Source organism: Nesoenas mayeri, assembly GCF_963082525.1.
Source record: "Nesoenas mayeri genome assembly, chromosome: 2".
Taxonomy (NCBI): Eukaryota; Metazoa; Chordata; class Aves; order Columbiformes; family Columbidae; genus Nesoenas; species Nesoenas mayeri.
Genome location: NC_137543.1, coordinates 159,995,217 through 160,018,289, shown reverse-complemented (window position 1 = coordinate 160,018,289; position 23,073 = coordinate 159,995,217). Strand labels below are relative to the sequence as shown.

The 23,073-nt window shown below is 39.9% G+C and overlaps 1 protein-coding gene across 1 annotated transcript; it reads right to left on the bottom strand.

Moving 5' to 3' along the window:
- Nucleotides 1-348: 348 nt before the first annotated feature.
- On the bottom strand, nt 349-18,588 carry AQP1 (aquaporin 1 (Colton blood group); the record flags this gene model as incomplete). Its single annotated transcript, XM_080340105.1, has 4 exons — nt 349-528; nt 2,067-2,147; nt 2,543-2,707; nt 18,199-18,588. The coding sequence occupies 4 exons, from the start codon at nt 18,586-18,588 to the stop codon at nt 349-351; spliced, it is 816 nt and encodes a 271-aa protein (XP_080196231.1).
- Nucleotides 18,589-23,073: the final 4,485 nt, after the last annotated feature.

Sequence of the window (23,073 nt, the reverse complement as noted above, 5' to 3'; positions counted from 1 at the left end):
TCAATTCTTTCAGGACACTGATCATTTAAACTATTTATCATTACTGAGTGATGTGCTGGGAGAAGCACGCATGCTAGATACACCAGAAAATTTGGTGGTGGTGAGGGATGGGTTAAATTTCAGCCCAATTTATTTAGCTCACATGAAAGTGTCTAATGATTTCTTGGCCTGAAGACTTTGCAATTGAAAAACCCCAGGTATAAAAATGTTATTAAGATTGGGGGTAAAAAACGGAAAATCATATTGAATTAAAAAAACAAAGTACTGCTTGCTGGTTTACAAAAAGTCTATAACACTGATAAAATCTTCAGAAACCAAAGTATTATTTCTTTTTTTCCTTGTGCTTCTTTATTTTGGCTTCATTTCAACCCGAGAGTTCATATCATCTCCTTCCAGATCATACTCTTCTACTTGGCCACTGGTCCACACCTTCATGCGGTCGGTCAGGTCGCTGCTTCTGGGAGCCAGGATGAAGTCGTAAATCAGGGCAGCGCTGGCTCCTCCAATGATTGGGCCAACCCAGAAGATCTGAAAAACAGTTCCAATCCCAGTCAATATATCAGGTACTAGTGCATTTGAAGATGTTCTGAAAACCTTCTCTGAAGATTTTCTTCACAAAATTTGCAGTGAAAACATTAAAAGTACAGTCTATCACCTGAATATTTACTTAACTGCATGGCAAGAAGCCAGGAATTTCTCACCATGAGTTGGCAATAAACCCAGAGATTAATAACTGTGACTATGTTGTCAAATCCTCATATTTAAAAATAGGTATATACTGGTAAAACTTCTCTCTTACTCAAGCTACATTTGACAGAGGGTTAAAAATTCTAAAAGCAATGAGTGCATTAGATTCTATTCTCTTGTTAGCTTTCAGTGACAGATGAATTAAAAAGTAATTCTTAGTGAAGACCTCATTAGGAGTTTAATTTGGTATTAGTTACTATTTAGCTGGAGATATTACTATAATTGTACTTGACTAATCACATAAGGCAAGCAAAGTTTGGAGGGAGAGGTAATAGAAGTATTTTAATAGACTGTTTGATTTTAATAGAAATAACAGATGATTTGGGGGGATTTGCAAGGCCAAAGAGTTCCTGAGTCTGAAAATATCTTTTCTTCAACAGCATCAGTGGTTTAATAGGCTTTATAGCATATCTCTCCTTCTTTCTCTCTCTCTCTACAAAGGAAAATACTTTTTCTATGAAATCCTGAAAATACTAGCTACCAGCTAAGCTACATTATCTTAGTATCCCAATAAAGGTGTTTGAATACAAAATAATGGCAAAATTCCCCAGTGTCCTCTTTTTTGTGTTTTACTCTTCAGATTAAAATGGCACCTGTATCCAAATTTTCACAACCCATTGTACTAGCACTAAATTTCTGTGAATGCATATGCAGATAACTGCCAAGACATGAGAAGGAAAGCTGGAACAAGCTGCATTGTAAATATTTAAGAACACATGCTTGTTTAGGGCTTTTATGTTAGACTTCCTTATTGAGCTTTACTGAAATAAGTAAATTTTCATGTAGTTACTCATTTTAAACACATTTGACCACAGGGAGTAATCTAAAATTTATAGTGTTTCCAGAGCACTTATCCATGAAAACACATAAACAGACACTTAACTTTAAGAAGACTAACATTTTATTAGTTTCCAGACATTGGATGATCTATTTCCATTTATAAACCTCCTTAAGAACCTTCTTAAATTACGTTTTACCAGATTAAGCACTAGCACTTTACAAAATCCATTTAAACAAAGAATACCCTGTACAGGATTCTGTGCAATGAGGCTTTAATATTTAAAGCATTTGAAATAAATAAAAATAAAGTGAAATAACCAAAGAAAATCTGCTGTATTACTTTGAACATACACACTCAGCTTGAAGACTTTGTTATGTCCTCAGACTGGTCAGGAGTAAAAGGAGATTGTTTTTCTTAAATTAAATAGAAATGTCAACTCCTTGACTTGGTCCTAATGATATGTGTTTAAATGTTTCTGATCTTGTAGATTATGTATATGCAGAGCCTCTTGTAAGCTAAACAAATTTATTCAACTTACCCAGTGATTTTCAAAGTTGTTGGCAATCAGTGCTGAGCCAAAAGATCTGGCTGGGTTAATTCCACAACCGGTGTAGTCGATCTGGAAGGTGGAAAGAGAACCAGTGGTAAGGCATTGATGCACATGGGACATCTTTATTACAGAGGAGGGCAAGTGGGAGCCTGCAACATGGTTCAGATGCTCACAACAGCTTCATTCAATCTACCCACTCTCAGAAAAAGGGAGAAAGACTTTTTGCCTTTCTTGTGCCACCTGGGAAACAGGTCCCACAGCAGCAGCTCCTCCCAGATGTGCAACCTCATCACTTATTGCCATATGATCCAATAAAGAAGGACCACACATATTGCAGAAATAAGGTCATTCTCTGAAGAAGAAAGAGAAGGAAGAAACTATCACCTGCCCATCATCTTCCTGCCTTCACTGGCCCATCCTGTGGTGGGACATTGCAGGTATCAACTGTGAGAGGTAAAACTTACAGCAAGAAGATGTCCCAAGGCAACAGAGAGACCGATGGCCAAGGGTGCTGATCCTGAGACATCATTCCTTCTCCGGTCTGTGGTGGCGAGGACACACAGCACCAGCTGGAAGGTAGCAATGATTTCGATACCTAGTCCTTGGCCAGCATTGATTCCCTCTGAAAGCTGCATGGAAACAAGAAGGAAAACATCACTTGATATTCCTACCTGACATCAACCAAAGTTACACAGGATCTGGTTTCTCAATAGGAAAACACAGACCTACACAGCCATTTCTGTCCTCAGCTTGCTTTTGCTTAACATATTAAAAAAAAAAAAAAACAAAAACAAAGTGAACAGAAATCAGTTTTGAAACAGTCACTGCTAGGCATGATCAGCTTTTGCTGGTGATATAACATAGTTGCATGGTTGCTGCATCCAGCCAAAGTGAATGCTTGACCACTAGACACAATGAGAACATAATTGTTTTCTGTGTGAGAAACAAAAGAGCCAGAGATTTGCCTTCAATAGAGATTACCCATAGAAATGAATTGTGCTGCCTTGAGATATTTATTCATTGCTTCCGTGAATGAGGATGCTGTGGTCATGTTAAACATTGCTCAACTCGCCTTTAGCAATAATTGTTAAGCAAACATGGACAGGAGCAGAAAGGGACAAACAGACAGTAAGAAAATGCATAGCTTTGGGTAGCTTGAAAATACATTTCTCTGCTATTGACAAGTAACATTAATCTTCTCCCACCACTACTTATTTTCTGTAATTTCTGTATGAATTCTTCAAAACAGGGACTTCACGTGGAAATGTCCCACAAAACACAACCTCCATGGGTAGATTTCCACGTGAATATTGAGGCACCTATGCTGTTATACAATTGCCTCAAAACCTGCCTCTAATGCTATTTGAAATACTTCAGGATATCTATGGTGTTTATGTGGGACTGGCAGATGTAATAGAAGTTCTACAGAAGACCAAAGGTATCTAAAATGGCTCTAGAAGCTGATGTTTGGCATTGTGTCTTTAACTTGGATAGTTAAGGAACATAGTCAATGGAGATCATTTGAGAGTCAACTGAATATCTCTTGTCGGTGTTTACAACTTGAACTGAAACCTATCCAGTTTCTTTGGGAGCCAGAAAATAAAACATCCACAATTCATGAGTCCTAAAAGCCTGATAGGGCAATTGTTTCAATGTCCTACTGAAGTAAAGCCGGTTCTCTAGAAGAAACTCATACTGGCAGACATAGATATTCCAACCACATTACTAATAATGAAATTCGTTTCCCATTATTGTAAATGCTGTAGAACTTACCAAAACCATGGTAATTCACAGAAATGGACATTATATAATAGAAATGCTGTCATATTTCAGGAGTACTGTTAGAAGCTTGTGCTTAATGAGAAACTGTGGATTTAAACCATTCAAAGTTATAAAAAGTTTGAATTCTTCTTCTAATTGCTACATTCAGTGGTATCTTAGTTAGACAAGACGAGCCTGTATCTGAGCTTAATAACTTGGTGTTAAGCAGAAGTAACTACTTTGCATGGATAGGATGAAACATGAGCTTGGACACATGCCAGCAAAACTGAGAATGTGAGTGACTCAGAGTAGGAAGCAAACTCTGCAAAACTTCTGTTCAAGAATAGTGCTGTCAGTAGGTTATCCCATCTGTCATAGCCTCTGCATTAAGAATTGCTAGGTCAAATGTGACAACAGCATAATTAAATGTTATTATGACCTGTCCATAACAATGAGACTATGGGAAATCATGCTTCAAATATGTTTTTGTGGTTTTTTCCCAAACTAATATTTGAATAACTTTACAATTTAAAAGATGTTTAGTTGAACTCTTACACTTTCTACCTGTGCTCATCACTTTTCTTGTTTCTCCTCTGTCACAAAGCAGCACAATACCCAATTCCTAAGCACTGAAAAATATCACCTGAGTCTTCAGCCAGCATAAATATGATAAGTTACATTAAAAAGAGTGAAAACATATTGATTTCTAAGACCTGCCAATCTGAAGCATTAATAATGTATTTTTACATCTTGTTCTTCAATATGCAGGACTGATATATAAAAAAGGCAATTGTATTGGAAAATAATTGAGTGGAATGCAGGTGCCCAAAAGTGAGCATGAAACTATATTCTCTTCTATCATAATACAACTGTTAAATCCCAGATAATCCAGATCTGAAGTGTGACACATTGATGTTAGTATTTGAAAAGGTCTTGGCATTTAAAACAAGTAAGCACTGACCTACCATTAGTCTTTCGCTTTCTTTGAAGAGCTTCTATGAAAGAAGACAATAAGGGCAAAATTATGTCTTTAAAACCTGTGATAATTCTTATCTTTAAGAGGTGGAAATCATATTCTTCCTTTCTCTCCAGGAAAATACATCTTAAAGCTGACGTGATTTGAGGTCATTCGCTCCGCTAATCAGCACTTATTGATGAGCTGTGTGGAGTTGAAGAAAACCTGGAAATATCATAGGAAACCTTTTGCTTTCCTCTAGCACATAATTTTACGCAGCCTGCTGGGGATGCAAGGTTCCACTGTGAGAGCAAGAATTCTGGGCCGTGTTCCAAAATGTTGTGAACCTTGGATGTTCTGGTTTGCTGTGGTCTGTGAATCTGTAGTATTTAAGTATAGTATCATGGGCATTCTGTATTTGCCTACTTGTAGGAGCAATAGTGTCATGACAACAGCAGTGTGGACCCTCCAGGATACAGCGACACATGGAATAGCACGAGCCTTCACCACCCTAAACACATCCCAGCCAAAGCATAACACAGATAGTAGGAAGGTGCATTTCCTAGGATCAAGCTAAAATGTACATATCTATGTGTGTGTGTATAGTTATATTATCCTTGGTCACAGTGGATTTGCAGGCATTACTCTGGTAAAAATGCAATATGAAACGTTTTACACCTCTTGAATCTTCTGGTTTAAGCTCTTGACAGATGCAGGTAGGCATAGGAAACATGAGTTGGTTACCTTTTCATTGTATTTTCCATATGTTATGCAGATTTTTTGATGAAATCTTGAATTTTTGTAGAATACCCACATCCAGAAGCTTCAGGCTTTCTAAAGCTTAATCGGAACCTAGTAGGAAGCATTACTGTACATTACAGAGACCTGACTACTGAGACTGCCAAAGAAAGGCAAAAATGAACCACTAGCTTTAGTATCTAGCATTCTGCTACTGAGAATATCCAGAATATAAGGTGTCCATTTCTTTGTTTCTTAAATAGATAGCATAATGTCTTCAAACATAAGACACAGTCACCTCTACTGTAGTGTTGGGTTGAAGGGGTCGTTTCCAGTGAACTATACCCACACTGCAATGACTTTATTCCCTGAAATTGTAGGCTGCTTAGCAGTGGTCACAAGAAGATATGTGAGCAGGGTATGTGGACTGACACTTTGTTTGCCCTTGATGTATCTGCGGGGAAATCTCTCACTGCTGCTCAATCCAATAACTCTCATATGTTCTGCATTTTAGATAATGTTCATTAAGGCAACAGAAAAAATGTCATAGGTCAGGGAACTGCACAGTTATTCCCCAAGCTTTTCATACTTCAGGCTTTTGAGGCCTGAAGAGTGAATTCAGTGTTTTAAGGAACCAATACGCTCTGAACAATTAAAATGAAACACACAAGCCCACATTCATCTCCCATACAGTTTCTCACGCCATAGGAGTCAATCTAGACTTCATTTTGTTCACATGAATTGTTCCACTAGATTTCATTTCTAAGTCACTGTTTTGACAGTAGAAGCACCAGAAACATACCCAAGAAATGGGTTACTTGAGAGTTATCGCATATATCTGATCAACTGAATCAATCTTGGCTGCCTTAAGCTGCATTGAGTAATTCGCTTTTGACTGTAATAGCACACGGATGACAAGCAGAAGCCTAAATATGCTTCTGTGAGCAGAATTCTATCACTAATATTTCTACCTGAGTTCACTGTGCATCTGAACAAGTTTCTGGGATAAAAATCCACTGGAATTCACTAAAGTTATAGGAAGCACATCTCAGAAAACTCCTGAGCTGTAACCAGTTGGGAGCTAAAGAAGCACTTGGGGCATGCTGAACTCCTCTGTTTTACATCACTGGGAGTAGGGATGAGGTACAATACCTATCTCCCATTCAAAGATTAGTTTTATCTGCTAATGCTACTGCCACTCCTGAACAACCTGGTTTGAATTCAGTGCTGACTCTGCTTTGAGCAAGACGTTGGACTAGAGACCTCCTGAGGTCCCATCCAACCTGAATCATCATATGAGATGTTGGTTCTTTGGAAAGGTTTTTCCAGTGGGAAAGTCTGTGACAGAGTTGCCTGAATGCTACCATGTCTCAGCAGAGCTAATGTCGAAGAACAACTGGTGACATATGCAGATAGTGGAGCCACAGGTGGTGGATCCATCATTGTGAAGGTTCTACATAGATATAATCCATATTGGTGAGTGAGCCAAGAGACCTGTAATATAGTCAAATGACGACCATTAAACCAAAGAGTGAAATTAATAGAAAATCCTTATCTAGTCATGACCATGAGAGTAAGTACTTGAGATGAGCACCTGCTTTTTGGTTTTTGGACCAGTAACATTGCTTCTGTTTCTCCACAACATCAGCTGGGAGATTGGAACTACAGAAGCTTGTTTCTCAGGGGTGCCTTTAACTGCCATGTTTAGCTGACTGACTTCCACAGCTTCAAGCAATAATGTGGGCAAACTACTAGTATATTTTTCCTTCCTTTTTCTTTTTTCTTTTTTCTTTTTTTTTTTTTTTTTCTTTTTGAGCAGGATATTTATTGGTTGTCTGCCTTCAGAAGAGAAATGAGGACAGGAAATTAAACTGGCCCAAGGTAAACCTAACTCTGTACTTCTCTAGTGGCTTCATATTTTTCTCATTAGGAGAAAAAGTGTATCACATTCAAACCTGTTTCCTGTTATATGGATAAGACAGTTTGTTATGCAAGGTGGTTTCATCACGTGGTGTTATGCTCCATCTCATCGAACAAACCTTTAGCCATGGATTGTACCTTCTAGGGTCCAGATTGCTTTCATATAACAGGGATTAGTTTGTCATTGTTCTTGAAAAATGAGCGGCCTCTACAAATAAAGGAGTCTACTTTTCAGTAAGAGAATGTAAATTTTCTCCATTCTTATGAAACACTTCATTGCAAGTCATGCAGGCTGACGTTTTTTTAGAGAAAGAAAGGCTAAGCCACAGCACTTTAGTGACACACGAAACATCACCGATGTCTGGGACTTCTCTCCTTTGCACATCCAAGCCATCCCCTAGGTAAAGCAGCTTTTGCAGAACCCAAGAAAGAGCATGGCTGGCATATAATGAGAAGCATGTTGTGGACTGACTATGAAAGTATTACCTTTTATTAAAGCGTTAGGAGAAGAAATGTGTTCTCCTGTCCACACAAACTGTAGCATTCTAAGGACCTGTGCTGCGATAAACAATGTCTTCATATCATACAGACCTCTATGAGGCTCTTAGAGACATGGTTTAGTGCCAGATTTAGGTTATGATTGGACTTGATCTTAAGGGTCTCTTACAGTCAAAATGATTTTATGATTCTATGAATTCAAATATACAGCTAAATTTTGCACCAGGACTGCTGTTTTCAGCATTCTATATTATTAGTTTATCTCTGCCATGGCAGACATTTTTTTCTTAAAGGAAGAGGTTGAGCATATTATTCAAGCAAATTTAAATTCATTTCCCTACTTATTTCACTGACTATTCAGAAAAAAGTCATCTCATGGTCTTACTGCATTTTCTTCCTCTGGCTTAAACTTCCCATCTTTGATTTTCCATATTTTTTTTAAAAAAGGAAAACTCTTCACATTAGTTTAAATGTTTCATGTCCTTCTCTTCATCCCTACACTGGAAATATCAATTATACTGCTTTATAGCAACTATAATTTAAGTGTTTAGCTGAGTAAAGTTCTTTAATGCAACCTTCTTCAAATGTAAGTAATTAATCTCCCAGCTTCCGTTACAATCATCTTCCACTCTCCTGCCTCTCATTTTGTCTGATTCTTCTCATTCTTTCATGTCATAAAAATAACTTGATAAATTCCATCTTGATAACATACCTTTCTTCTGCTGGAAGTCTTTCCCAGATCTCTGTAGCTATGACACTTCCTTTAACTCACAGTCAAAATTTATTTAGAGACTTTATCCCCAGCTATTTAACTACAGTTATTCTCTTCTCTCCTTGCTATTTAACAGTGTCTGGGTTTCTATACTCATTATTTGAGTGGCAGAGATTCAGAGAGTAAAATAGACTAATTTCTTTAGTAAGTAGAGACAGGCAAAGATCTAAAGAGTTTCACTGAAAATATATATGACTGGAGAACTCTGAAGAAGCTGCTTATGAGGCAAGGAATTAGCTTTGGATTGTATCCTAGATCAACAATAGAAGCATTCAGCAGAACCTAGGGACAAAACATATTGTGCTCTGCTAGATTATCCTTCCTATAAATACAGCCTTAAGAGCTCTAAAGGGGATTCATTCAATTCCCAAGGCACAAATCATATTTTCCATTCTCTGGACAGCAGACACCCTCCAGGAACAGGACTAACCTCTCTCCTCCCACCCTGTCTTCAGGCTGATGAGAAACCAGCCAGGGCTTTGTGTTGCAGCAGCTTGGGATGCCATAAAGAGTGATGGTTTCATTTATATTAAACCAGAGCACAGAAAGTTTACATGTGCGGCCAGTGACAGACAGTAAAGTAAATTACTCTATAGGCCTTCCATTTAGCACAGCTAGAGATAGACCATTTGTCTCATTTACACTTCTGCTTTTTGATGTGCCTGTGGGAAAGTTGCTTTGTGGAAACTTTTTTTTTCCAATCTTGCTGCTGAGAAATAAACAACTTCTATTCAGAGGATGAGGAATAGTGGGCTGTTTTGTTTTGTTTTGTTTTTCTTTACCCAGCAAAACCCATGTAAGTGGTTCATTTTCCATAACACTTCTGAAGCATTCATTTGTACCACAGAGCTATTTCTGACCCTGTATTATCAGCCTAGAAGGAGATGGGCTTTCAATGGAGAATTTTGGGCATATGTGAGTTTCAAGCTTAATCGAATCTTCCTTTCTATGTTTTCACTGGAATAACTGGCTGGATTTGCAGAAACCCCAAAATGTGGTTGTTGGCAATTGTGCTGAAACAATATTCATTTTATACTTCTAGACCAACACTCCAGCAAACCTGTAAAGTTTTCAAACTTTCCAAGTTTGAGGTAGTTCACAAAGTCAGCCTTGTGCAGAACATTGAAGATTTGGCATTTCCATGGGGAGAAAAAACCAGATTTTTCAAGAATTAGGGGAACAATTCCAACTCCTTCAATTCTCCACCTTGTTCATCAAGCAAGAAGTCTTATCAAAGGAAGCAAAAGGAGCCAAACTAGACTTTATTAATTCCCCAGTCCAAATGCAGTCGTGATTAACTTCAGGAGAAGCGTGTATATCTGTAAGGAAACGTGTGCCACAGTTCTGCTTTGAAAGCATTCATCGACTTCACTTGGCACAGAATTAGTGTCAAGGTCCTGGAAAAGTTTGGTTTTCTGTGGGATTTCTCAGTGATTCCTGGAGCGGGGATGCACAGGGCTCTACCAGGAAAGTACACAGAGGATTTCTTTGCCCCTTTCTAGTTCTCAAATGCCAAAAGATAAACCCCCTGCAGAGATTTCAGAACTCATCTCTGCCCTCCTGCTGTTTATAGAGTTTCCTCCAGGATGCCTGTCAAGTCCTGTAGATTTGATTTAACAGGTTAATGCTGTGCCTTAGCCTCCCTCAGATCTCACTGACTTCAGTAGAGTTGCAGCACTTAAACACCAGCATTAGCTTTGGCTCTGGATGCCAGAAACAGCAGTGCTTTCCCATCAGGCTGCACGTTAATAAATACACAAACCACATGTTGCTCCCAGCCAGGTCAGAAAAACCTCCAGGAGGCATATACTTTGGTATTAATATTAATCTGGAGGTACTAAGGACCAAAGCCACAGACCGTGATGTCTCATTGTGCCAGGTGCCGCATCAGCCCACAATGAAAATTGTGCCCCTGTCTCTATATACTTAAAATAAAGAGACAACATTTTAAAGACAGGGAAATAGAGCAACTAGGAAATGCAGACACATAGCATACGTGCAGTTTGCTACCTATGAAACTGAGCTCAAGCACAACAGTTTGATCTGATTTCCATGACTCTGGAATGGAGAATTTTCTAAGAATGAAGATTTCTTTGACATTTTCAATTGGGATACCAGATAAAGATCTCTCTGTTATTGAATTCTCTCAATTAAGCCAGAGAATGGACAAATAAGCAAAAATATACTACTGCTCTAAAGAAAACAGGCAATTTCCTCTTGAGGCAAACAGGAAATTTTTCAAGGGCTATTTTGTCTTCCCTTGGTACTTATGATGTGGTTTAGTATCCTTGCTTTAAAAATGCTTTGCTTAAAGGTAGATATATACAGTCCAGATAGTGATATATTTTTTTAGGATTCCCTGATTAAAGAAATGTCACTCTTGCTTCACCTGAAGGTTCCAAAAATCTGCTGAAGTACATGACCCTTACTATAATATCTTATATGTTGTTTTTACTATTGCATCAATCTAACCAGAAGAGATCTATAATATTCATTCTCATGTTTACTGTGGAAATTTCCATTTGTTCTCAGACTGTTGCTCTTGCCATGTCAGATCTTGACTTAGAATCAACACCCACTAATAGATATTTTACTTTAAATGTCTAGTTAATTTAAATTAGGCAATGAAATTTGAATTTACCTTACCCGAAGAATCTTTCTGTCTCTCAGTCTATCTGTCTCTGGTGTGTGAGTGTATGTGTGGAGGTGTGAAGATATGTACACACGAAATATCCAGATACATATGGCTTAATACAGAGAATGGTAAGGAAGGAAAATAATTTTAACTGTTTATTCACCTGGCAGGAATGGTGGTGGCAAAATTAATTTCCTTGTTTAATACTTAATCCTATTCAGTTTGACAGCTGATCAAACAGAGGAATAAAATAATGTTCTCCAAAACATCCCAGCATTACACCATTTGAATTACAATATTAACCAAGTTACCAAATGTATTATGTTTTCCAATCTACCAAGTTAATAACATTTTTAGATCTATTGCAACATTATGTTATAACCCTTTTTACACCCTTTTCTATCATTTCTATTTGAAGAAGACCTTTAATCTGGGGCTTGCAGAACATTTTTCAGACAATGCACTAGTCATCCTTGGATCTTCAGGACATAGAAACAGGCCATGGTATAAAACTCCCTTGAACCCTTCTGTTCTAGCACCAAAAGACTGATGTGCAGGTGGACAATCACTGAGGGCCTCGCTTTGTCCCAGAAATGTCCACGTTGCATCCCTGCTTGCTCCTTGCCAAAACTTCAGGGTACGGCTACGTTATTATAGAAACACGAAGCAAATCATCACGAAAATGGAAATAAGAAATAACTTCTGAGCGCAGAGATAAGAGTTAGATCTATAAGCCCAGTTCTCCTCAAATGTTCTGGAGGATGGGCGATAACCATCAGGTTTACATCTCAGCCCAGATGTTTCTGCTGTCACTGTGTGAACACATTAGAAAGTGAGCAAGACTATGGCCAGTTTTGAGCAGGTGCCTTTCCTGTGTTCCACCTCCCCGGCCTCATGCAATTCAATACAATGCTGGCATGCCATAAAAGACTGCTGCTGCAAAATTGAAATTGAATAATGAGCTATTGTTGTGGTGCTCTTTGTTGAGAAATAAAAATCCCGGAACAATCTCATGTACAGGAACCATTTCGCTCACTCTAAAAGTGCAGTGACTTCTGGTCCCTTGTAGAAGGTCGAGTCCTTAAGCACGCAGATGTTCCAGCACAGGCAAGGTTGGCGGGAGAATTCTACATTGGATTGAAAATATGGAGAGCAGAGGGACAAGGAGAACAAAAATCATTGTATTGAAACTTGAGAAAGGTGCAGTATATAATCTGCACTAAGAAAAGTCCTCCAAGGATCTTTAATAAGTGCTGGAGGTCAGGAGCTCAGCTGCATGTCTCGTCCATCCAGCAACACCTCTGGAGCTGCAATTTTCCATATTGACTCAGAGGAAAAGCAACATCATTACTCAGTTGTCCACTCACACTGTCAAGCTCTCAGTTTATTTTGGAAGTTCTTCCAACGCAACCCGGCTTTGTTTAATTTGAGGCTGGAGGAGAACAGACTCATAGGGTGCGGGCACAAAGAGAGAGGGAAACACAAGGTAAACAATGAGTCATCAAGGCCAATCATACAAGTCCCGCTCCCCATGGCCAGAGGGCCACCACGGATACACTGGTTTGGACCCAATGTGGGGGGAGTCTGGTGATTCCTGTCCACGATTCCCTCTGCGGCATCTTTCGAAAAGATAGAAATGTTAAGTGAGGGATATCAAGATTAAAAAAATTTTAAAAAAAATCATTTCTGAACCACACACACCATTAAAAACTAAACGGCAAGTCTCAACCTTATGAAAGGGAGCTCCCAGTGTGGGGACAATTTTACATTTGCACTAGAGGTCTCTGTGCCTTGGAAATTTGTCATGAGAAGAGTCACCAGCACTGAAGCCCCACAGGTAAGATAATAGACCTGCAGAGGCTAAGTATCTGTACACTGTATGCTCCATCCTATGCTCCAGTGCCCTGGAAACAAGAGATTGTTCAGCCTTCGTTTTTCCCAAGTAACAGAACAAAGCTATAGGTGGATGACACATAAAGAGCAGAGCTAAAAACCAAACCAAAACAAAAACATCTCCAGCATAGGGGTTCAAAGCTTCTCTGCTGCTATTACTTATAGAAAGGGGACTAATTCTTTAGCGTGACTTTGCTGAGAGTGGAAGGTATCTCAAAGTACCAGATATTGCCTTGGGACGAAGAATTAGGACAGAAAAAGGCTCCTTTCTCCATGTCTTTGAGAAAGAGTTTGGAGTTGGCTGCTGTATGTTTATCACCAGAGGGCATTGCATCCTTATGTGCAGCAGTTCTGCCTCAGCTGATCCAGCTTTGGGGACACCATCCTGAGCAGTAAATGGCAGAGGCACAGCCGAGAACACTGGAAATCCAAACGGTGTTCCAGAAACAGGTGACTTTCCATGCTCCAGGAGTGGCATCTATATGACTGTTCACCTGCCTTAAGAAAACACTCCAGACCTCCAAATCCACCAACCACAGACCTCCTCTGGCTTTTCCAGAAAGTTCTTCAGTTGCACAAACATTTTTCAGTACACTGACTTTTTTTTTAAACCAAGTCCTTATATTTGTTATTCTTGGTTGTTTTTCTTTTCTCTTTATCTGCCTTCAGCAACAGTATCTTCAGGTCTGTTTTCCTTGCCTATAATTTTTGATCCACTTCTAACTTTAAAAGAAAATATTTGTTTTATAACCTTCAAGGCAGAGTTTTCAAATAGCTTTCAAATTGTGGCCTCAAGACTTAGGAGGCACATTTCCTGGCACTCTGCTCAGTATGCTAATATACGGAAATTATGAAATTGTAAAGCAGTGTCTGCATTTTTTACAAATTCTGATTACTTTCATTTAAAAAAAAAAAAAACAAACACACAAACCAAAACAAAAACAATAACATACACAAAAAACAGAACTAAAGAAATTTTTCAGCATGCTTTTAAAAACTTGATGAAAGTTCTCGAGGTAATCATTGCTGAGCTACAAATATTGTATTACCGTACAGTACAGAAGTCCCCTCTCACCCGCCTTTCCTGCCTGAGCTCTTTACTGGTCATTAACTGCCCATGATGAATAGTTTCTCCCATTATCCAAACTACAGATCTGTCCTCACTAGACAATAGTCAGATATGCTGGCAGATGAGTGCATTTTGGATTAGGTATTCTCTATTGTTATAGCTTTACCCAACGGAAATTTGCAGCATGTAGTAATCCAATTGCCAAAAAAAGATACAAGATGATGTAAGGAAAATATTTAAATTTTTAGAACAAACACACTGCATACTCCTCTTTCAGCTTTTCCAATTCTAAAAGTTTTTACTGTGGCACCCACACCAGTACTAAAATACATGGGAAGTAAAGCACCTTAAAAGGATTTGGTAATCTAAATGCATCTCTGAATATTGCCCAGAATGTCTTGTTCAGAACCAGTCAAAATAACTAAAAATATTTCCATTGACTTCATTAAAGTTTGGATCAAAATCATCACATGTGACTGTTTTGCTTGTCTTGGTATAAAACAGACCTTAATATTGAACATGTTAAAGGAGCATGCTGCTTTTTCTTTCTCCCTTCCTTCTCTTCAGCCTTGCACCTTCCATGGCTGTTTTTTGTGCTCCATTTTCTTGTGTTTCCCTTTGGGCAACAAAAAAGGGACAGATTCATCCAACTCTTTTTTGGGTACTTAATAGATGTACCAAACCTGAAGCCTCATCATGCCAAAATAGAGCTGCCTCTCCCTGGAGGATAACTCAGTGGATCTAAAGGCTGAAGTACCTCCCGTTGTCTCTCCTTCTTATAAACTAGAGAGGAACTTATGGAAGTGGGTTCCTCACTTGGTCCCTCAGTGAGAGACCTACAGCTGGGCAGGATAAATCTAAGTTCAGGCATTCAACCCCACCCAGTATCCACTGCGGACACTGGATAGTCACTGACTTCATTAAACTGCCCCCACCACGTATTTTCCTGTACAAAACAGCCCTCCAAGAGCACGAGAGGGACAGAACAGAGGACGCAGTCATGCACATCCAAGCCTTCCCAGCCTTGTCAAACAAACAGCACTCCCTTTCTCTTCTTTCTCTCCATAGTGAATCTACCCCTCATTTTCCACAGGAAGGGCAGGAAGACAAAGCAGCTGGCAGGGATTCCAGCTCTGTCTCTCCCCTCCTTCTCCTCAGGTTAAAAATCAAAGGCATAAAAGCAAATCTCTGTGGTTTGTCCTTATCATCTGTTTGCTGAAGGAGGCAGCGTGCTCATGGTGCTGGGCCGTGGTTTCAGGATATGCCCCATTGTGATCGATTCTGCACAAGGACAGACCTTCTCCCATCTCCCCGGCACTGGAGTCAGACCCAGAACCCCCTCAGCCCTCCCCATATAGTCCCAGCTTGTCAGTGGGAAATGAATGGTTTTGCTTTCCTCACTAGTTCCTTTTTGCAAGGGAGAAGAACAGCTGCTGCCTTCCCCAACCCTTGGGAGGTCTCCCCACTGTTCCTCTAGCCAAAACATTTATAACTGGATGAGAAAGAGAAAATAATAAAAAAAAAAAAAAAAAAAGAAAGAAAATTTTGAGTATTTGACAACAAAAAGAACTGAGACTGGGGCTTTTCTCAGTGTTTAGGAACCATTTTATCTATTAATTTGTGCACAGAAAGTGTTGCCAGATTTGTAAAACCAGCATAATGGAGACTTGCACTATCCATTTTCACCTACAGTGTATTTGATGGCCTTGAAAATGATGGTTTTGATTATATTCCAAAGAGCTTCCTGGAGGGGAAACAAGGCTTCCACCCTAACATGCAGTTTTTGAGACTCATGAGGTGGTCTCCTAAGCTTACTAAAACCAGTGACTGTATTGATCTTTCCTAATTTTCCTGATCTTTCCATCTGTGCCCACAGGCAATTCTCTTCTCGGATGTCCTTGTGCAGAGCTCTGAATTATATCTTTGTAGCTCGGCGAGTTACTGGCTGAGGAGCAAGTAGAGTCTGGGGTGATCGTTTACACCCTCTTTATAAATGGACAATTTCAGGGTTTTTGGATAAAGGAAGGAGCCAGCTGTAAGCATTTTGTGGCAAGCAAAAGGGGAAAACCAAACAGAAGTGCTACTTAAACCAGACCTCCCATGTTTAATGGCAGTTGGACCTCTCGAGGAAACCACTCGGGTGGATACCCTGTCCCATGTGGTTGAGCAGTTCCCTCTGCCAGTGGTTTCAGAGGAAAAGATCACATATCACACACACAGCCAGAGCCTTCTGGAGTTAATAAAATGATTCATTCTTCTTCCCCAAAATGTTTTGGATTCACCTAGCAAAATTTCCAGAACAGTGGCACTATAGAACACCTGTGGGCACCAGGCTAAAGGGAGGTAAGTAGTCAACCCACAGAGTGACACAAGGGAGGATGATTTTAAGATGCTCAGGAATCACTTTATTAATATCAGATTTTAATGTGTTTTCAAAAACTGCTTAATTTTTTTGAATCAACTGTAACGCCGCAGCGTGCAACAGCATTACTTTATTTGCTAATTTAACTTTTTTGTTTCTTTCTTCCCCTTTTGCCTAAATGATTTCTGAAGAGATATTGCAGCTTTATGTCCCAAATACCCTTGCAATTTCTAATTGGCATAAGATTTCAAGTAGTCTCAAGTTTCAAACTGCACTCAGAAATATTCTGAAAGAAAGCGGCCATAGAAAAAAATGTGAACTACTTGTTTTTAACAGAATCTGGTGAAATAAGTGACTAGAAGGGAATTTCCATTTATAGTACTCTGTGTACTGCTGTGGCTGTAGGACTACCTCTGACAGTGGGATGATTTCACGTTTAAAAGCGTATCTATCATTTTTAATCCTGTTTTGGTACAATAACACAGTAAAATGTCAACATTTGGAGGAGGAGGAGCTGCAGCCAGGCAGTTTTTATGAAGTGTGATGGTCAATAGCTGTGAGCACCTGGCTGGGATGGGGCTGAAACCCACACCCCTGTGAAATGCAGCTGCCTGATAACTTTCTCCAGTCTACACCTGAGAATTCAAGAGTTTTCCTATTTTTGCACAGCAAAGGGAGGAACACACTGACAGTGCAGCTGGGATTCTGTGTCAGGCAGGATCTGAGCACTCTGCCTAGTGCAACAGGTAGTGCTCACACTTTTGGTGGTATAGTTTCTCTAGCTACACATCTCTCACTGCTCCCATAGATTTTCATTGCAGTCACCATCAGGTTACACAAACCGTTAATTAGATATTGAACCACACTCACAGAAGCAAAACCAACATTGTTATATGCACATTAACCATCACGTTACCTGAGACCATCAGAATCACTTGAACATGCAACTATCAGTGATATCAATGTTAATCTGGTGTCAGAAGGCACCTTTCAGTAACTTGGATGTACAAAATCGAACATAAGCAAAACTGGTCATAGAATGTCCTCGGTTGGAAGTGACCCATATGATCGAGTCCAACTCCTGTCCCTGCACAGAACAACCCCACAGTTCACACCATGTGTCTGAGGGTGTTGTCCAGTCTCTTCTTGAAAAGTGTCAGGCTAGGGGCCGTGACACCTCCCTGGTGAGCCTGTTCTAGTGCTCCACCATGACCACAATGTCCTAAAGCTCTGGAAAGGAAGTGGGGAGAAAGGACAGTTCCCTGTGACACAGACGACCAACCCTGGCAATCAGTCAAGATTGGATCCCCTGCTACAATAAGCATTTGGCTGCCTGAGGTCACCATCACCACCACCACCCACCCAACGCACAAACATAGGTTACAGGTGTTACATTTCTACTTAAAAATAAATAAATTAATAAAATAATAAATTAATAAATTAATAAACAAACAAATAAATAAATAAATAAGGATGAATTAGGAGTTCCTATGGAGGAATTAGAAGTTTCTACTTACAGAGTTGAGCCCCAGGAGGTTGTTTGGGAGAGAAGAGGTGACTCCTGACAGAATAGCTGTGGCCACCACTGCCCCCAGGCACTGGGCAATGATGTACATGAGCGCCTTGAAGATGCTGATCTGGCAGCTCAGCAGGAGGCCCAGGGTGACAGCCGGGTTCAGGTGTGCACCACTAATGTGGCCCACGCTCTGTGCCATGGTAGCGATGGATAACCCAAAAGCCAGCGAAACCTTCACGTTGTCCTGAGACCTTGTGGATGTTTTGTTGCCCACCACTGGGAAGCTAAAACCCAGAGCCGAGCCAATGCTGATAAAAATAAAAAGGCTCATGGCAAGGAACTCAGCCACCACTGCCCTCCAGAAGATTTTCTTTTTGAATTCACTAGCCATCTTTCCTCTCTCTCCCCTCCTCACTTTCCCTTCTCCCTCTCTCCCTTCTCTTGCCTGATATTTTTCCTTTGAGGTCTGTACAGAAATCTAGAGAAAAAATACAGTCCCTGGATTATTTATAGGGTTTTGGGTGGTCTGTAGGAGGGAAGGGGTGTTGCACAAAAGGAGGAAAGAACGTCTACATAGATGCTGACTGCTAGATTGATGTAAGGCACTGTATGCCTGCCAAAGTTTTTTCTTCCTTTTTTTTTTCCTTTCCCCTCCCTTAACAGCGTTCGATCTCTGCTGCCGTTTTTAAGAGGCTTTTTAAGATTCTTCTACAAGTCTTTAGGAGTGTCGCAGGAATTTTACCCTCACTTCTTTAACTCCTGTATCATCACTGAGCACAGGGTTTGGAATGAAAACTTTTTACGGGATTTCTGTCTCAAGCTGGACTGAAACAAAAAAAAGCAAAGTTATCTGTGCAGGCTGGTAAGTTATTCACGCTCAGCTCCACCGGTGGCAGATAACATCCGAAAGTAGTAAATAAACGTGACAACTAAATCCACATTCTAGATACTGAAGTAGCGCTGTTTTATTTAAAAACAGGTAGAAATGTCTCTTTTGCTGGCTCCGTGGGGATCGTGTTTCTGATGCCAAGCCTAACGGCTGTGCAGACAAACACACGTATTTACACAGGCTCACATAAGCTGGTGTTAACTGATGAATGGTAGGGATCAGTTTTAATCTCTGCGACCACCATGTAAATCTGACATAACACTGCAAGTAAGCTGGAAGCTTTATATGGATGCAGATTGGATGTTAAAGGGTTTGTTTTGATTTGGTTTTGTTTGGTTTGTTGTTTGTACATTTTTTAGTTTGTTTGTTTGTTTCTTTTAAGTTTACCATATTTCTTCACTTTTTTTTTTTTACTTTCAAACACAGAGGTTTCTCAGGGTTTCCCCAGACTTGCTCTCTTGCATTCCTGCTAACCAGCAGGAAAAAAGCCAATTTGGGGGTTTCCTAGCCCACGTCCTGCAGTGATCACGTATCTCACATGGCTCTGCTGAAGGTCGGCTGTCCTGATTGTCACCAGGGAGACTTGCCACTGCCACCGATGAGCCACGGGACTGGCCAGAGACAGAGACAGAAGGGGAGAGCCAGGGAGAAAGGAAATTACATGCTTGATTTTGCAGACAAAATGAATCTCCAGGCAGTGCCGAAGTGTCTTTCAGAGCAAAAGGTCTAACTGCCTCTGTTTTTATCACAGCAGGACTTGTATACACACCTCACGTTAACCCCTGTGTTATCACATCTCTGCCTATTTTAACGGCTGGTGGTAGATTAATCTTTAAATCAGAGGGTTTGTTGTGACTTCGAACCAGGCAAAATCTGTCTGTAAGTCAGAAACTGACTCCCCATGTGCAAGTCTTGAAAGATGGATATTTAAAATCGTCCTGCTTCTCTGCCTCTTCTTTTTTTTCTCCCTCTTCTTACTTTAATACACTAGTGTCAACTTTTAAATTGTACTTAAATTAATTCAAGATTTTTTACACTTGGACAATATGTCATTATGAAGATAAAATCAAATACACACCTGGATAGCATTAGACAGTCAAGAATGGTTTTTAATATATATTCACTTTTCAAAATATGATTCAGATATGAAGCTGAAGACTGTTTAAATAAAAATCCAGATGTCTGCAGCCTGTCATCCCCAAGTTCTTATTCTTTCTAGACATCAGATGTTCTTGATTTTCCCTATAAGCAATTTTATTTCCTTCTGTTTTATAATATGTTTACACAACAGAACTGTACCAGTGAAAAAAATGAAAAAGCAAAGAAATGGGAACAAATTAATTATTGGTTTGTTAATTAATTATTGGAACTGCTCAATAGGCAAATTAAAAAAAAAAAATAGCCAAACATAGTCATGGTGGAATTTTACTATAAGATACAGTTGATGCTGCTTGTATTCTGTTCAGTGAAGCTTTTTATAGACTGGCGTCTCTAAGACTTGAAGACCATTAGTGCCCAGTTTCTCTGGTCCTACCAAGCAGATGCCCAAGACACATCACACACCACAAGGAACCAGAGAAAACAGAGCTCTATCAATAGTTTACAAGAGTTTTCATGTGTCCCAAGTTGGCACCGGTGGGATGGAGCTGCCTATATGTTCATCTGTGTCACCAGGAAATTCCCTCTTTACTCACTTCTTCCTACAATTAGGATCTGGATGACCAAACAATCTCTGTACCAGGACTGATAAAGTGACAAGAAATCCCTCAAAGGAAAATTTCTAGGGCCAGGAAAATAAGCTGGTGAAGTATTACAAAATGCTTCCCTGATTTCTGCAGTCTCCCCTAGGTGCCCACTGTACCAGAAACAGGGTACCAGACACCTTTAGTCTGGCCATTGGAATTGCCTTGGCATACGTGAACAACACACAAATGTGCCTTGAGAGCAGCAGATCAGTTACCATCCTTGAGAGTTAGTTAACATGCTTATATTTTAATCTTGAGACTCTCCATTTGTCTCTTCATAACTACTTATCAACATTCATTTTATATTTTGGAACTAGATGCCACCAGAAAGGTATAAATTAATAAAAATATCATGCAGACAGGGAAAAAAAAAAGGCAGATGAAATAAACTAAAGACAAATCTGTTACATAAAAACAGAGAAAATACACATCTAAAAAAAAATCAGTGGAACTATTAGCCAGTCTTACCCATCTACAGTCTGATATGAACAAGATCATGATCACCACTGTTGTGTTGTTATTAATTGCTTGCATGTTGATGATACCCAAGGCCCCCACGCCTTCAGTGCTGCTCAGAGAAAGAAAGCAGAGACAGCCTGGTCCTGTGTGCAGAACCACCACCACATGGGGAAACAGAAGGACACAGCAACAAAAGAACAAATATTCTGCATGAGAAGCAGAGGAAATTGGTAGAGTGGACAAATTAAATCAACCATATAAGCATAATGAGGAAAGAGGATAGAGAAGCAGTGAGCAGAGCAGCAACATGTCAGTTGGATCTCTTCAGAAATGTCCTCCACAATGCATCGTGCCACATCTGCACAAAATGAGCTCCATCCTGCTTTACTCGGGCTGATGGCAAACACTTCCCTACTTGGCCAAGTGCTTGAAGGCCTGTATATCCAGTCTCCATAAATCACCAAGAATCAGAAAGGGTAAAATCCATCATCCTTCATATCAGACAAGCTGGGTTTTGTGCAGACAGCTTTTCTAGGCATGGTTTTAGCTTCTGTGTCAAACCACACTCAAAAATGAGGTTTATTTTTTTTCTGGAATTAGATATCTAGAAATAGAGAGAGATGACTGCCAATCTTATGTAAGTGTTTAGGACAAGCAATGAAGAACATATCTGATGGGAAGAAGAGGGAGAAAGTAGCTTTTGAGCTGTGGGCTGATTCTTCACAGATGATTTAAACCACTGTACTCTCAACAACTCTCTAATTTAGTTACACTAGAGACAGTTGAGTGAAAAATCAAGCTCACAGTACTGGATATTTAATTGCCAAGATCCCAGGGACAACTCATTTTTTGTCTGAAACAAATCAGGTTTTGAAGGGCTGCAGTGCAATCCTCGCTTAACATTTCAGTCAGAAAACGAATGTACTTGTTGGTTAAGTGGTAGGCTTTGTTCTCTGCTCCCACACGTCAAACTGCTTAGGATCTCTCTACTATTTGAACAAGAAACAAATGTCAGTGACTGCAAGTTTGGTCTTGGCTAACATGAGTTCTCTGGGAATTTTCCACGTAGGTGAAGGACAGTCAAAGTTGAAGGGCAGAAGGAACATATGTCAGTTCAGCAGCCAAATGATTAGAAGAACCAGGGAAACCTCAACAAACTACAATTATTCTTCTCTTGGAAAGAGTTAGTTATTCTGTGACCCTGTTAGCCAAGTCTTTTAGCAAGCAAGTGGCAATTGCTAAGAAAACCCTATTATTCTCAGTTTCAGAGACAACAGCAATTCCTACTTTTTGCCCATAGACTTTCATCCCTCTGAGGCATCACTGACACTTAGCACTGTGAAGAGCAAAGCCAAAAAGCAGGTAAGGGCTAGAGAGTCCTTGTGTTCTTGCCCCATCATCTCAGAAATTGAAAGGAGTATAGCACTGCCAATTGGAATTAAAATGTTTTTTTCCATGTTTTCTGTTCCACATTGACCATACAGAAAGTTGGAAGTCAGATATGGGGATTCCCATAAGCAAAATGTCACTGACTTAAACAGATTTACACCAATATTTGGGAGATGCTTCCTGGGCTCAGCTCACTTTCCAGCTAGAAGGGAAACCTGTCCCATTTTGCAACAAGACTGGTGAAGGGACTTGAACACAAGACCTATGGGGAGAGGCTGAAGGAGCTGGGGTTGTTTAGTCTGGAGAAGACGAGGCTTAGATGTGAGCTCAGCACTCTCTATAACTACCTGAAGGGCAGTTGTAGCCAGGTGGGGACTGGTCTTTTCTCCCAGGC